Below are 16,906 nucleotides of genomic sequence, written 5' to 3' on the forward strand. Positions count from 1 at the left end.
CAGCTAGGCTGTCTGTCCATCCATCCATTCATCCATTCATCATTAAAAGGTGAGGGAGTTTAACATGACAAACAACCAGACAAATATTGCTAATTTTATTCTTTTATAAGCGTTGTAGCAATTTGCTAACTCTGCTAAGTGTTACTAACTACACAAAAAGCAACTACATAATGCAGATAACACAGATACAGCATCAGAAATGAATAAGCAGTACTTTACCACGATCGACAACACAACATCAGCAAAACGGCTAAAACAATACTTCACATAAAATCTTTGTCTTAAACGGCATCAGCACAAAGAAGAATTGGGGGCACACAAGAAAGAAAAAAAAATATTACAGTACGATATTAAAGTCGTAATCTTAGGAGAATTAAGTTAAGAATTATTTTTTAGGGGAAAAAAAGTTATATAATACCGGCATTTTCGAGATTAAAGTTGTAACATGAGAGTACAATGTTTTCGATACTTACACGATAAATTCACATATTTGTATATTTAAGTGGTATATTTTATAGATTAAAGTCATGATTTTAAAATTATAAAAAATTATATATTTAGAGGAGAAAAGTCTGATAGTTTAGCGATACAGTAATATGATAGTTGTGCTTTTATACTGGGAAATAAAGAGAAGATATCAGTTGACTGATACTCCTTTAATAAATACTGTATTCTGATATTGATGTACCATAATACAGTACTGAGTAGGCTATTGTATTTAATTTCATGGTAATCCGGAATTATTCGAAAAAATATCCAATTAAAAATATTAAACTTTAATTTTTAATTAATCTAAAAATATACAACTGTCTCAAAAATATAAATTCGTTCCTCTCAAAAACAAACATTTCTAGATGAAAAATATATGAATTTATTCTCATAAAATTACATAATAAATAAAACCTTTTTGTCTCAATATATACCATTGTATACCACTTATTTCCTACAAATATACAACTACTCATATAAAATTATTACTTAAATTTCAGGAAAATATTACTCTTGACAAAGTGTATGACTTAATCTAAAATAATATATAACGCTTTTCCTTGAAAATACTTTATAATAATGTAATTTTATTCTTGTAAGATTAAGACATTAATCTTGTGGAGTATTTTTTTCCCTTTTCTGGGTGGCCCCAATAACATTGGTAAAATGGAGGGCATACAGTATTTATTTATGAAGCGGTCTAAAAGACTCTAAAAAAGAAGAGCAAGTGAAGCAGCTAAAACATTTCAAAGAAATTATAAATAGGCCATTTTAATGGAGCTGTTTCTTCGGAAACGTTTCTTTACTGCAAAGAATATTAAGGCACTTTAACTAAAAGGGGGTGAGGGCGAGGGGCGGGGGGTGTAAGCATCCTTGCTGTCATTTGAGTGTGAAGTTAATTTTTGTGTGAGTTATGCAGTATTTCTCATTGTACAGTAGCTATGGTCAGACATGAGTGAATAGGGGATATACCAATGACATTCATAACTCTAGCAGAAATTGTGTTATTGGCTGTATTACTATATTTGTTGTTCTATTAAGTGTATTTATAGACACATAGCTGTTCCGTGTTCCAGCCTTGAGGCCAAAAAAATCCACAAAACAGGTGTCTGATTGTTATTCCAACACATATCTTTAAGAAGGATCATTTTGATCGAGATAAGTAATCAGGTGAAAAAATATTTTCAGGAACATGATTGACAAATTTGAACAATCTTACTATCTGCATTAAGTTTTTTTACATATTGATTTAGATATAGTCTTTTTCTATTTAAAAATAAATAAATAAATAAAAATAACTCTACGACATGAATCCAGATCTAAAGCTTACCGCTAGCCATTGGTTTGAAACAAATGCACACTATTTACATATACATACAGTCAGTTGATGACCAAAGATGAAATTGATTTCACTAAATTCCACTTTGCATTTGGAGAGTTAGTCGGGAGGAGGGAAAGGGGGCACAACAGAGGAGCTACTTTGAACTAACTACATGTATTTTTATTTTATTTTATTTTTTTAAAGGGACCTGCACACAAAGTAACAAGAGTGGTGAATACTACAGAACAATCAGTACAGTAGGCAAAATTGATGAAATACATAACATAGGATAAATCAGGGATAGTTGGACAACAACAACACCACCTGCACCAGGTTATGCCAACCATGTTGACCGTATTGAATCATCTTCTTCTTGGTGTTTGTTAATCCCCACTCTTCTTTTCTTTAGAGAACATCACCATTGCAGCGTTCCTCCGGCTTCTCCTCTACTCTGGCTGTACTTGGCTGAGGATCCGCGGGCGTGGCGGGAGTCTGTGTGTCTGGAGCGTTTGCGCTAAGAGCTGCCTTTAGGCTGGCGGCAAGGCCAAGGCCTCCGCCAGCCGCTACCGGAGCAGCAGCGGTGCCTGCGGGTGCTCCGGCATCAGCTCCGGAAGCGCCTGAATCCCCTTGCTCGGATGCCCGCAGTCTCTTCATCAGGGTGGTGACTCTGACAGCTTTCTGTGAGTAAGCAAACATATGGACATGGATGTCTAAACTTCCCTGCCATTCTTGAGCCAAAGTACATATTTTACATTGGAAAAATGTCACAGCCAAACAAATGTCACCAGCACTGACCTGCATTTACAACCTAACTCTAATATTTGTTTAGTGAAATGTTATTGTGGTGACCGTGGCTCAGGGTGTAGAGACGGTCGTTCGGTGACCATAAGGTTGGCTGTTTGATCCCCGCTCTCCCCCCCCAAGTCACGTGTCGTTGTGTCCTTGGGCAAGGCACTTCACACACATTACCTCCAGTGCTACTCACACTGGTGTATGGAAGCCGCGAATGTTTGCGTCAGGCTGCCCCAGGGCTGTGGCTACTTAAGCAGCTTACCGCCACCACAGTGTGTATGTGTGAGTGCATGAATAATGTGCCCATTCCATTGGAAAGGGTCTTTGAGTGTCTAGAAAGGCGCTATATAAATCTGATGCATTATTATTACTTTCTCAATTTTATTACTAGTTCCCAAACTCTATGCACTTGATTTCTCTTGGCTGCCGTGGTTTCAGTATGTGTATTTTCCGAATGTTTTGTCCATTCAGATTTCAGCCTGTATGTGCTGTCATGTCAATTTAATCTGTAAGAATCAAATATATTCACAAGATGAATTTGTTTTTTTAACCCAAGGATGTTATCGTGTCGATCTTATTTTACATCTCTTCACTGCTTTTCTATTAGTGTTAAATAAAAAAGTAACATGTACTGTTACTTCAAATAAGGTAAATATTTGTACAGTCGATTTTCTTTTATTTTACATTCAGAGCAGAAATCAGCCCTAAACTATAGGAATTTATACCTTCCACTTGGCTTTTGCGAAGTTCTTTTCTATTTGTGCACAAACACCATCTTTGATGTTCTTATCCGAAGCAGCATTCCCAGAAATCCTGTGGAAAGACAACACAGCTTAACTTAAGCGAGGTACACACATATATAACACACGATGACTTTTCAATATATACTCCTTCAGAGCATAGTGATTGTAGTAAGTGTGTGTGTTTTTGGTGCGTTGTGGGATTCCACCACCTGGCTAAAAGAAATAGGCCTACATATTTTAATCTTTAATGTTTTTTCCTCCCTAGCGGGTTAACCAGATCAATCTCACATTTGCTTAGAAAAGTGTTTAGGTCTTCATGATGTTGAAACACGAAGTTTGTGATTTTTTTGAAAAACGCTAATTTTTAGAGTCTACACATAGACGATAACTCATGAAACTTCGCACACACATTAGGTCTGGCAAAACAATAATTATTTTTTTATAGTTTACGATATTGTGAGATTTTTCAAAAATGGTGCAATAACACTACACATTTTCAACAAAGCAGCAACCGGTTGTATGTTTCACCAAGATCCACGAAAAGTTGGGAGACATATGAAAGAGCCCAAGACCTACAAAAATGTATTTTGTCTAACAGGAAGTCCGCCATTTTGGGTTTAGTGTTAAATTATGCACATTTTTTGTCCTTTTAAAGAGGTCACATTATAAATTCATTTACATGAATCATGTAATGACTTTTCTCAGCCTAATCACTTGATTTGCAAATATTGGCCTTTTTCTTCTACGGAAGCCTAACGATGTAACAATAACGTAATTGTAGGTATCATTAACATGGCAACATAGCATATTCCTTTCGCACTCTGGAAATCCATGTGGATTAACAGCGTTTTTTTTTTTAGAAAACAGTATTTCTTACCAGTCATGTGCAATAGCCTCCTGTGCAGTCAATCGCTGGTCTTGGTCCACCTCCATCAAAGACGCCACTAAGGTTTTGGCTGAAAAGACGACCAACAGTGAACTATTGATAGCTTTACCACAAACCGAGTGGAATCGCTTACCAGAATCGGAAATGTCGTCCCAGTATGGCGAGTCAAATTCGTAGTCCCCCGACAAAATCTTGAGGAAGAGGTTCTTGTCCCGATTGTCAGGGTCATCTTCATCGGTATCATCGTAAAAAGGAGGATTCCCTGACAAGCTTTTGAGTCAGCAAAAATAACACAGTTTAGGTTTATCGTTATTCTTAACATGGGGGATAAATGAACAAACAATAATCACTTTCTGTTTCAGCGCTGGTGTTGAGTACTGACAAATTCCACACCTCGCTTTTAGAGTTATTGTTTTGACTTGACAAGTGTTTGATTGTTATGCCACAAATGCATAGTCGACAACAGGACTATACACACCTGACTAAATTCCTAAGGATCAATTTATTTTTCCCAATCCCTGATCAGCGGTACTTACAGTATGTACATGATGACCCCAATCGCCCAGCAATCCACAGGTCTTCCATATCTCTGCCTTCCAACAACCTCAGGAGCTGAAAGTCAGAAAGAAGCTCTCATAGCTTTCCATAGTTTTGGGATGATGTTCTGCATGTCAAACTTGACCCACCAAGATACTCCGGAGTCCCGCACGGATCCTTAATAAGTCTGTTTTCCAGTTTTGCCAGTTGAAAGTCACTGATAACAATTTTGGAATGCTTCAAGCGATTGAAGTACACTAGATTCTCCAGCTGTGTGAGGAGAGCAAGCATTTGTTAATAGACTGAGCTGGAATTGATGTCACAAAGTGTTCCTTACTCATCACTCGGTGTCAGCAGAGCCTCGTACCTTTAAGTTTCTGTGGACGATATTCAGAGAGTGCAGATATGCTACGGCCTCTAGCACCTGCCTCATCACATTGCTGGTGTCCCTCTCTGAGTAGTAGCCCTGATCTAAGATCCAGTCAAATACCTCCCTGCCTGTTGCGCTACAGAATAGAAACTTACTGGTGAGGAGGCTCACTGCGGCATTTTCGCGAGGTGAACATACTTACAGTTCCAGGAAGATAAAGTACTCTTTCTTTGTTTCAAAAGCATCAACCAGCTGGAGGATATTGTGATGTTTTATCCTGTGAAAGGGGAAAGAGGAATAAAAGAAGGGATTGGCACAAAAAATGTGACTAACAAAATAAATTTTGTACAGGGGCAATATCAATGGATGTTCTTATTAAAATTGTATCAAGGCTTGTTAGCACCTCACAGTTCTAACATTTCGGGTTTGAATCTTGCCTCCGGCCTTCCTATGTGAACTTTTCATGTTTTCCATTTATTACGGCTTCCTCCCACATTCCAATAACATATTAGGTTAGTGGAATCTGTCTATCCATCTATTAGATTAATTGAATAAACTAGTCCCTAATTGATGAATTGTGACCATACCGATATAAAACAAACATTATCCAACATGTATTATGATAAATATGTTGCACAGATTATTTTGCCCACTTGGGGGCAGCAGATGCTTTACCAGGACAATTATTGTTTAACACATGACTGTTACTTTATGAGATTACAGTAATTGCTTCACAATCCCACTGTCACATAGTGACACAGATGAAAAATGTTAACAAAAGACACTAGTCAATGGAGGGAGGCGCTAGTGGGTAATGATCTAAAGTATTGTATAAACTCTCAGTATTCTGCCATGACATCTGTTTCTACAGTATTTGTAAAAAAAAAAAAAAAAGTCTCAAAATGTCTTCACAAGCGTTATAGCTGAGCTCCACTTACATCTTTAGGATCGTTATTTCATTCTTGGCCGCTTTCCTCACGTTCCTGCCATCTTTTTTGTTGAACTTTTTGCAGGTGTACATTTTCAGCGTGTTCCTGTCCTTCGCTCGAAACATCTCGCAAAACTCCTCTCTGCAAAAGAAAAAGGGCTTCATGTTTTTGGGGTAACATTCTCTCTTAACTCTTTGACTGCCAGACGTTTTCAGAAAAGGGATGCCGTGGGTGCCAGCCGATTTAAGCATTTTGACTGATCTTTCAAGATCCACAGAAAATTTTGTGTTTGGACTATGGAAACACACATGCTACCAAATGAAAGATTGGACTCTCATCTTTTATCAGAAAGTTGAAGTTTGTTTCTACCTTATTCCGTTTTTCAGTAATCAACAATAGAAAATGGTTAGTTTCACCCAAATGCTCTGTTTTGAAACAAACGTCTTTTAACGTCTTTGGCACTCCTCCGTAGGATTTTACTAAACGTTATTTAACGTTTTTGGCAGTCAAAGAGTTAATCCGGTGAGCAGCCTGACTTACGACTTAACGACTTGTCCCAGGTCATATTTGTCGGTGACTTCAGCGGGATTGTTGTAATCCTTCTTCTCCCCCAGCGTCAGGCAACCAAATGGCATGGCAGCTCCTGCCCTAGCCAGGGAATCTTTTGCTGAACAAAAAAACAAGGACAAAGAAAATTAAAGATAAAAGCAGCGATGACATCTGTTTCATGGTGCATCCTCAAAAGGATCATCAATTCACCAACAACTTAGATAGCTTAAGCAAAAAAAAAAAGAAGCATTGTCCATCTGACTACGATCCATTTTCCGATTATTGGGGTCATTTTGGTGAATTCCCTGGTAATAGTTGGTCACAGTACGAGCCCTGGAATTCACCCCAAATAAATACTAAAGTGACCGACTTCTTGTTCAATTCGGCCATGGGTCCTTGAGACTTTTTGCGCGTCACCAAACTTTGTGCCGATCGGTGAAACTGCTATGGGGAGTGATTTCTTCCAAAACTATTCAAAGACTGTTCGAGGACTGTTTCAGACCCCTCAAATACATAAATTGCCACCAGAATACACTCGCACATTTTTCAAAAACTGGTGTGAGCAGCTTTTTTTTTTTTTCATTTATTATGAGCTGCAGCTCAATTTCAGGGTGTTGGCAATCTTCTTATAGCCTAGGCCATCTTTAGCAACAGCAACAGTTATTTTTTTCAGATCTTCAGAGAGTTCCTTGCCATGAGGTTGAACTTTCAGTGACCAGAATGAGATAGTGAGAGAGCTGTAATACCACATTTAACAGACCTGCTCCCTATTCACACCTGAGACCGTGTAACCCTAATGGGTCACATGACATTGGGGAGAGAAACTGACTAACTGTGCTCAGTTTCACCTAGGGGTGTACTCACTTTTGTTGCCACAGCAGCTTAGTTATTGCATTTTGAGTTATTTTGAAGGAACAGTCAGTTTACACTCTTACACTCTTATACAAGCTGTACACTGACTACTTTAGACTTTATACTGTAGTTTCTTCAGTGTTGTCCCATGAAAAGATCGAATTAAATATCTGCAGAAATGTGAGGTGTGTACTCACTTTTGTGAATTACGGTACATTTTCAGCTGGATATACACAGTTGCAACAATTAGTTTTCGGTCAAGTTGAGACCTCACAAACAGGCAATTTATTCATCATGGCCATCATGATCATCATCATCGTAAACCTATGCCATTCCAAAAGGTCTCTTAATACTATTGTTTCATAAAAACAATACCATTAAAATAATATAAAAGCCAGGCTGGGATCATTTTTTTTACTTTGTACTACAGCAGTATCATTATTCTTCTCACTGTTTTTTACTGCAAGAATTTTCTTCACTTGACCATCATTTCATTTTTCACTTGAGACCTTTCTTTTTAACGTTTACAATTGCTGTTATATATGCACTTAGCATACAGCGTAATGTGGTTGAATGGTAGCTCATTACATTCAACAAAGCATTTTAAACTGAAGATGACCACACTCAAGGCCAGTGGTGGTCACAGTACCTACAGTATTGGTCACATTTTCTGGCTATACTATGCATTCATAAGACAAAAAAATGATAGTGCTCACCGCTCAGTTTTGAGTGATATTGTCAGAGACACATTGGTTCAATTATGCATGTGTACCTAATTTTGTAGCCGACGAGTGTACGGCGTTAAGAACTAATTGATGGTCCATGTTTTACTCCACGCTCCGAAAACAATCCAGGCTACCATGCCAATCTAAATATTGTATGCTTTTATGGTAAACAGGCACTTTCTTGGCAAGCACAAGAAGTAAAAACAGCAGCCAGCAGAGAAGAGTGGGAGTCAAAAGAGAAATCCGACTGAGCTCGCTGCTGTCTGGAGCCTCAGTCGAGACCCCACCAAAAAGCAAACGATTGCTCATGGCTGTAAAAGCGCGGTCATATATTATGTTTCTTCTGAAAATACATTTTGGGGAATGAGAATGCGAGGAGGATTGGCAAAGCAGCTTGCTTTAATACTCTTTATTGCTTACAAGCAGGTTCAGAGTCATTGGAGGGTCCGCAAGGGGGCTCATTACTGAGACTGATATCTCTGCAGATGTGCTTTATTCTGTATTGTGGAGCAGATACAACCTTTATTAGCCTCGGTATGTTTGTATTTATAATCAGAGTTTGGTATATACGGCTATGAATTACAACCATAATACCAAGCAAATTGTTAAACGAAAACCTATAAATAGTGTTTTGATTGACTCAATTATTGTATTCTCGAGTGATAGCGGTTGTGGTTGTGTGATCGTGGTTTGTAATGTAACATTTTTCCTCAAATCATTCTCACAGGCTTTTATTTATTCCACCGCCGATTACCAGGCCTCTATTTAAAGAAGCACTAAGCAACTTTTCAATTAATCCTTAATAAAATATTTTCATAACTCTTCTGATGAAACATTGATTTTGAACTAGTTGAATAGTATCTTTGCCATAGCCTGAGGTGTCTATAATTTTTTACTGGCACTAAGCAAGTTTGAGGAGGGTGGTAGGAACACTGCCACACAAAAAAACTACAAATGTGCTGACTGTTTTATGGCATACGTCACTAACCCCCTTTTCACATTTGTTACAAAGACGCATGATTACCGGTACTCCTTTCATGGCAGAAGCTGCAGAACAACTGAAAAGTTTTGTTTGAGGAGACATAAAAAGGAAAAAAAAACGGGAAGCTACCCGGATAAGAGGAGAGTCGAGGATGGCCCGGCTTTCACTCGCTGGTATAAGCTAAAAAAAAATCCGCAATGCTCTTGTCCTCATGGGAAATGTGGTCTTCCTTTAGGCATAACATTACCGCTGTTGTCCATATGGCACTGCCATAATCAACGTAAACTGAAAGTTCCTTAGTGTTGCTTTCAAGGAGGTAGACTGACAATGGGGCCCAATTTGAGCGTCCTCACTCCTTGCAATTGAAGTCAACAAAGGCCCGATTGTCAGATCTCTTTTGAAAAACTATCCTGAGAGAATATTTTGCGGTGAAGTCCACGGAAACCACGGCAAGTTACTAAAGTCTCAGTTTCTTTCTTTCTTTTTTTTAATGGACATGCAGCCCATTTGGTGGGAAGAAGACAGAAAGTAAAAGACAATATTAGTGTTATTAAATAGTCTCACTAAGTAACAAGACAGCAGGATGGTGTTGACTTCTGTTTCACCCTTAACTCCAGTTTGGCAGTAATCCATGGTTGCCAATGCCTCAAAGGTTATTCCTGTTTATGCAGTACCAATCTTTCGCAGCGCACATCATCGCTGAGAATAAAGTGCAGCTGAGCATCAGCCCAGAGTAGCAGAAGGGGGTAAAGCCTCCTCGACTTTCAAGTACAGCCGAGACAGTTTGACAAACTTGACGGGGCTGTTTGTGTTCCAGATGTACTGTATATGCCCAAGTAAAGAAAAGCCTTCCTTGGGGTGGGTATGAGTAGACAATAGCTACTCAAAACACTTAGCTCCACATTTGCCCCGAAATAATGCGAGTCGTCTTTGTCCTCAAGGGGAGGACTTTGTGTTCACTTCGAGTCTGAAGGATTATCTGAGTCACATGTTTTCTTCTTATAATATAACACCCAGTGCCACCGTTAATGTTTTGTATCTGCCTACCTCCTAAATCCATCCATCTGTGCTGTTATAAATTCCATTTATTTTAATAATATGTGCCTTGTTTCTTAGCAGTGAATCAGTCATCCATCCATCTATTTTTTATGCCGATTATCTGGTTATGCCAATTGTTCTAACCTAACTGGCTTCGGGCAAACGATACACTACATCCTGGACTGGTCGCCAGGCACATAATAGAGACTGACAACCATTCCCACTTGCATTCATATGTCGCTTAGTCTGAGTGGGAACTGAACCCACACTTTCTGATAAGTCCGAGAATTAAGTCAGGAAAGCGTACCACTACACTATCAGTGAACAGCAAAAATGACTTAGGCAATAATTCCACATTCATGAGACAATAGATTATAATTAGAGCAACATGATAGCCTAGAGGTAAACAAGTCTACTTCACAGTTCTTAGGTTTGGGGTTTAATTCTCATCCGCGATCTACCTTGCCCTAAAGGCATCTAACTGTAATTGGATGATCAAGTTGGGGGTGGGGCCTGTGCAATTGAAGCTGACAGGGAGAGTAAGTGAGTGGGTCTGTTTGGAGGCACAGAGCTCATTGATTGACTGGAAAAAAAAATATCGATTACCTCATCGATTAGGCAAAGTTAACTCGACTGTCATCACCTTGGTGTCAAATTAGGGCTGTACATTAACTAATTTGCTCCCAAATATGTATAAATACGTTCTATTTAAAATATTACCATAGTCCCCAAAACATATTTTTACATTTTTTTATGTTTTATTTTTTTTATGCTAGAGCATACAGAAGGCTTTGATGCAGCCTCTGAACTGAAGAGAAGGCTTAAAGTAATGATAGTTATTACAAAAACGGTCAGCAGGTGGCAGTAGAGTATAAGAGATCAACCGGGGCCATGTTACAAAAGGTTGTGATTTGTGACTAATGATGAAACTTAGCTATATTCTAATGCTAATTGCTGTAAAACGGAAACAGATAGAAAAACACTTTTTTTTCCTGATGAAAGAAGAGACTAATCTTTCTTTTGGTACGTTCCAAGTTTTATTGTTTATAGCAATAGAACACAATATTCTGTGGGCCTTGCAAAATCAATCTAAATCCAGTAAAACAGCCGGGAGCGAATGGGATTGCTTCAGTGAAAATGGATGGGAGTGAATGAGTTATTTGAAATTCAATAAAATTTCAATTATTACACTTCACAATTACAAAATCAGCATAATAATAAAAAAATAAAAAAGGATTATTAATACTAACTTTTGCGTTGTTGAAATTTATACATTTGCACATTTTTTAAATTTTAAAATAACAAATTTAATACATTTTGTTTCATCCAAAAGGAACTTACATAATTATAGTGTTTTAAAGAATTGTATTTGTCTTAATTTTTTTATTTTGTTTTTTTTTACGTTTAAACATTTTCTTGTTTTGTACCAAAAAATAAACGATCGTCCTAATCGTGAGTTCAATTATTACTAAAATAATCGTGATTGATATTTTCTTCATAATCGAGCAGCCCTAAGTCAAATTAAAAAACAAAATCTGAATTAAAACCCCTTGCCAAAAGCCATGTGAAATGGGTTCCAGCTCACCAGAGACCCTAAATGACAAGCGCTAGGAAAATCTCTTGAATTCAACATAATGTGCATGCCCAACTGTATCGTGATTGATCATCAGTGCCTTCCTGCGCTACGAGGCTCCCACCAAACGCTTTCACCCAGCTCGCAGATAAAGGCAGTTCTCCTTGACAAAGACGACGGCAAAGACCATGTAATGCTGACTCAAGGCGTCTTTTATCTGTGCCTTTTGGGGACGATCTGAATAAAGAGCTCTTCATTAATGCTTCGGAATTCACTCGCAGCAATTGTGGAAACCCTTCAGGGGGGAATGACAAAGTTGTTTCCCCAGAAGCAACTAAAAGTTAGCTTGCTATTATTGTCTAACAATTAAGTGTCATGTTAAATTAGATAATTGTCAAGGGTATATTAAATCGACTTTTTAATGGATTGTATGCAAACACTTGGTTTCCTGGAGTGCCTGCCCACACCTGAAGTGTTAAACAACCAAGTACATGTCAAGTTATCTGACTAGTTCCAAAATCCAGAGCCATTTTGAATTGTGACGTAAGAGTGAAGCTAATTTACATACCACAGCGATTTTCGGTGGCAATGGCGGGTGGGTGAAGATCTGACATTTTCAAGCATCTACCAGACTACATGAAAACATTCATGCCAAAACCAAATGCTAACTTCATACGGGGGGTCCTCGCCCGGTTTACGATGGTTCCGACATTTGCGGTTTTGAGGCTACGAATACCGTGCAATTAACTTTTTTTGTGCGGCGGCGGAAGAATTCATCATCACCAAACGCCCGCTTACTGCCATTCTTGGTGTTTTTCTTTGGATTGTTTCATATTTATAGACTAGATGTGTTTTCCATTCAAATATTGAAGTTATGACTACTAAGGCTAATCCGGAAATTTGGCGATGCAGCCCACACTTTTGCCGTTTTTTTTTTCTAGACTCAGGACTCAACTCAATGTAGCTTTGTCATTGTAATAAAAACTCTGTTCGGCATTGGCCCACCAGTAATAGGAGTAGGTTGAGCAATGACTCATTTGCATGAGACACAACAGGCTAATTTCAGTGAGGCTACAAAAAAAAATGTGAAAAGTGTACTATAATTCTTCATCTTTGGGGTATTTGTGATAAAATAATGCCGCAAATATGATTTTAAAGCACTTTGAAATTGTGGAATATAATGCATAATTTTCCACCTTGAACTGAAGGGAACTTATTATTTTAACATTTAGAATAATCAATCACAAGACACTTCGTTTTGAGTTAAGAGTTGTAGCTTTTCACCCCTAATACATTTCCCCTTTTTTATGCACTTTAAAAACATATAATGATGTTGTATTGTATGCTCATGTCATGTTTGTTGGCGTTGTCGTTTGTTGCATGGCGGCATGCCAGAGCAGCGGGTTTTCGCCAAAGTGGCACCTCTTCAAAGGCTTGACGATTCAGGACAGATGGTCTTGTGTTTGAGCCAGGCTGCGAAGAATGTGCTTCATTTAGCCTTCATTTATGATACGGACGTCAATTGTGACAACTAACAGACCCTCTGTGACCGTATGATCAATGAAAGGAGGTGTCGGTTTAGCAACGAAGACACACATGAGGATGCGAATCGGCCCCTTTGACGACCATTCATGTCTTCTTCTGTCATCTGACCAGCTTCTCTCTGATGTTGTTTAGTTGCCATGGTAACCGAGTGCTACAGTATGCGGCTGCGCTGCTGTCGATACAGCATCGTGCTTATCATTGCTGCTTGATGGGACTGAAAACTGCGGCTCTCCGACGTGTGCTTTTACATAACGGCAAAACAATGAGGAGGCCTGGCAACTTTACAGCCAATGACTGGTGTTGAATGTCCATGTTGAATTTTGCGAGATTAGGCCAACTGAGGAAATCTGTTTTGTCTGTGTGGCGATGCCACTTATAGAAGCAGGGAAGTAAATATGAATGAGCCACATTTGGTCACCCATTCATTAATTTTTAATAGCATTTAACCTGGTTGGTTGGTTGGTTGGGTCATGGATGGGCTGCAGTCAATCGCAGCTAACTTTTGATGAGAGAAGTGGAGTTCACCCCGGACTGGTTGCCAATCAATCACAGGGAAAATCCATTCAGTCATTGTTTTATATTTAATATATATTGTTTTATCTAACTGGAGCCTCCCATCTGATTTTGGTGACTTGTTGACATCAATCACAGGAGAGGTAGCATTTATCCTCGGCGTCGAGGGTGACCTGGAGCTGATCTAAGCAGACTTTTGGCGAGAGAAGTGGGTTACGCCCTGGATTGGTTGCCAGTCAATCGCACTACACTTATAAACAAACAACCATTGACACTTAAAATTCCCACCTACAGACAATTGTGATTCTTGAATGAACCTAACATGTTTGTTTGTTTTATGGGGGAGGAAGCTGGATTACTCAGAGAAAACCTACACAAGCGCAGGAAGAACATGAAAACTTGGGATTCGAACCCAGAACATCATAACAGTGAAGCAGATGTGTTAACCACTAATTGTGCTGATCATGAATGACACACCTGTTTATTTAATAAATGCATGCATTATTTTTGTATTGCTCTCTCTCTCTCCCCCCCCCCCCCTCTCTCTCTCCCTCTCCTCATCCCTCATTGTGCCGCCTAGCGGGGTGCACGATGACTTTTCGGGTGCGAAAGGATGACTAGTCATGACAATCTCGGGGAGTGTGAGGCTGTGAACACGTTAAGCCGAGAAGCAGCTTGCCTCCGCGTGGAGTTTGGGCAAAGTCTCGGGCTGAAAAAAAAAATGAAGCCAGATGGGCAAAGTAAGGAAGCCCAATTTGTACTTTTACACATAAATGACACCGATCTTCCAAGTAATACACAAGCAGATGGTCTTCAAATGTCCACGTTTTTGTACAAAAGATGCTCATGCACTTACCTCAAAAGAAGTGAATCGGTTATGTAAGAAGTATCCAACCCTCTCTCGTTTTCTTTATTTCGCGGCACGACTTTCGAGTCCACTTTTGACCACTCGACCGCTCAGATTCAGCAGACTCCTCGCAACATTTCCAACAGGTCAGTTTGCTCTCGGGAGCGCGCACGTGTAGCAGCGAGCTCAGCTGTGAGGCGGAGAATGAGGAAGGAGGAGGGGGTGGTGCGCGCGCGCGCGCGGGACGCACGACTGCTGCGTGCGTCAGAGGCGCTGCGTTCGTCCTCGCATCATCGTCATGAATGAAAACAAGTTCGAGAGGGTCCTCGGCTTACGACGGAGTCTAGTTTTAGATGAGAACACAGTGCGTTAGTGGTAATCATGTCTGTCTCTCAAGCAAGAGATTTGGGGTTCGAGTTGAAACTCCAACATCCTCCCCCATTCTGAAACCGTTTCCCCCGTGCTTACGTGGGTTTTCTCTGCTTCGGCTTCTTCCCACATTCCAAAACATGCATGTTAGGTTCATGGAGGACACTAAATTATTCATAGGTGTGAATGTGACTGGTTGCTTGTCTGTATGTACCCTGCAATTGAATGGCCATAAGTGATAAACAACACATTCAGTGTGAACATTTTAATTGCCGGGGTAAATGAACTCAGATTGAGTTAACATGTTGGTGTACTATAGTGATCAGCACCTGCGCCTCACAGTCGAGATGTTCTGGGTTTGAATCCCGACTGAAGGCCCCTCGTGTTTGTCCTGAGTTTCAACGTTGACTTCGTCGACATTTAGGCTATTTATCTAATTTACCTTTGTCAATATTCATTCATCAAATTTGGAGTGCAGCACAGTTTAATAATGGTTAGCACATATCCCTCACACTTCAGCGGTAGGTTTTAATCTCATTGAGCTGCCCATACTTTTGTGGCAAATTGTGGGTTTTCTCTCTCTCTCCCACATCCCAAAAATATCCACTGAAAATAAAGTCGTTTACATTTGCTTAAAAAGGGACACGTTTTCTGAAGCTGAGCTGTGATTTGTCATTACCCGAGCCCCGAGCAACTTGTTATTTTCAGTCGACAGCAAGCGGGAAAAATGGCAGCTCCCTGGATAAAACCATAAATAAATAGATAAATTAGGTGTGAGTGTCAATGATCGGTTGTCGATATCTGTATTTAATTATCTGGAGACCAACCCTTGGCGTACCTGCTCAGTCGTGACCCTAATGAAGATAAGTGTCATAGAAAATGGATGGACGATAAATATCTGCAGAGATTTTTAGGTGGTAGGCAGACACTTAAGCTCTGGTTTATGTAACACAAGTGTACCTGTATCTGTCCTACAATGAGTAATGCTGCTAAAAGGGCTGTATGCATTACAGGTAAAACAGCACGGGGAGAGTAGTGGAGCATCTTTAACCTGCTCCCTACCCATCTGCAAATCCACCTACTCTCCATTTTCTAGCTGCTAGTGCATTCGTGGCTCTCTAGGACCTTGCTCGCTATATTCATCTGTATAACAAGTGCTAGATGGAATCCTACATGTCAGCCTTCATTTTATAGGTTGAGTTTATAATCCCCCATATGGCAGGTAGGAGTCAATCACTGCGCTAGCTGTCAAATCTATCTTCTTTAAGAGTATTTTTAGGAAGGAAGTGCACCAGGAATTGAAAATAAACAGTTTTCTGCAAAAAATAAAAATCAAGACTGGAGTAGTGTATTGTTTGTGATTAAAAAAAAAGATTCAGGGAGCGCCATTTTAAGACCAGCATTTTAGACTAAAAAAATATAACACATGAGCAACTTGCTGCACTTTCCAGTCTTATGGAAGAGCTCATTATGATGGAATTTTTTTGGATTGTGAAAAACAAGTTCCAGCAATTGACTAATTCCTCTCATTTGGTGATTACCTTCCATTAAATGTACTTCGACGCGCAGGAACCGGCCACTAATGTGTGATTTATGTCACCATAGCAACAGCAAGGGACTTGGATATTGTTTGACACTAATTTTGCACTCACATAACGGCCTGTTCAGTAATTAAAAAATAAGAATTCAGTCCATCCGTATGAGTTGATAATGGTAGTGTGTTCCTAGTAAATTGTCAAGCATTGTATGAGATGATCATGAAGTTGCATGTCATTACGGAAACTCAGAAGTCAATTTTCTCTTTCTCTACATTTCTATACTCACACATGTAAAAGATGAGTCAATG

At 39.3% G+C, this 16,906-nt stretch overlaps 2 protein-coding genes across 3 annotated transcripts in view; one reads left to right on the forward strand and one right to left on the reverse strand.

Annotated features, from left to right (window-relative positions):
* Positions 1–76: 76 nt before the first annotated feature.
* On the reverse strand, positions 77–14,933 carry camkva (CaM kinase-like vesicle-associated a). The gene is made up of 11 exons (XM_077573704.1): positions 14,701–14,933; positions 6,608–6,734; positions 6,077–6,208; positions 5,341–5,415; positions 5,136–5,274; positions 4,918–5,038; positions 4,768–4,843; positions 4,365–4,501; positions 4,223–4,301; positions 3,328–3,415; positions 77–2,488 (listed from the first exon to the last, which is right to left on the reverse strand). The coding sequence occupies exons 2-11, from the start codon at positions 6,700–6,702 to the stop codon at positions 2,216–2,218; spliced, it is 1,215 nt and encodes a 404-aa protein (XP_077429830.1). The 5' UTR covers positions 6,703–6,734; positions 14,701–14,933; the 3' UTR covers positions 77–2,215.
* Positions 2,017–16,906, forward strand: part of LOC144056699 (uncharacterized) — a 46,180-nt gene continuing 31,290 nt past the window's right edge. Inside the window, exon 1 of one of the 2 annotated variants that reach the window (XM_077573705.1) lies at positions 2,017–2,490. The gene's annotated coding sequence lies outside the window, so the exon portion shown is untranslated. Of the gene's footprint in view, positions 2,491–6,194; positions 6,241–16,906 lie in introns of those variants that run through there. The other variant, XM_077573706.1, reaches the window with a different exon arrangement.

This window comes from Vanacampus margaritifer, chromosome 8 (genome assembly GCF_051991255.1).
Source record: "Vanacampus margaritifer isolate UIUO_Vmar chromosome 8, RoL_Vmar_1.0, whole genome shotgun sequence".
NCBI classification, from domain to species: Eukaryota; Metazoa; Chordata; class Actinopteri; order Syngnathiformes; family Syngnathidae; genus Vanacampus; species Vanacampus margaritifer.

Coding starts and splice junctions, on each gene's coding strand:
- camkva (XM_077573704.1), bottom strand. CDS start 6,702: ATGCCATTTGGTTGCCTGACGCTGGGGGAGAAGAAGGATTACAACAAT. Junction 4,502..4,767: donor GGGGTCATCATGTACATACT/GTAAGTACCGCT, acceptor CTGACTCAAAAG/CTTGTCAGGGAATCCTCCTT. Junction 3,416..4,222: donor GAGGCTATTGCACATGACTG/GTAAGAAATACT, acceptor GTCTTTCCACAG/GATTTCTGGGAATGCTGCTT.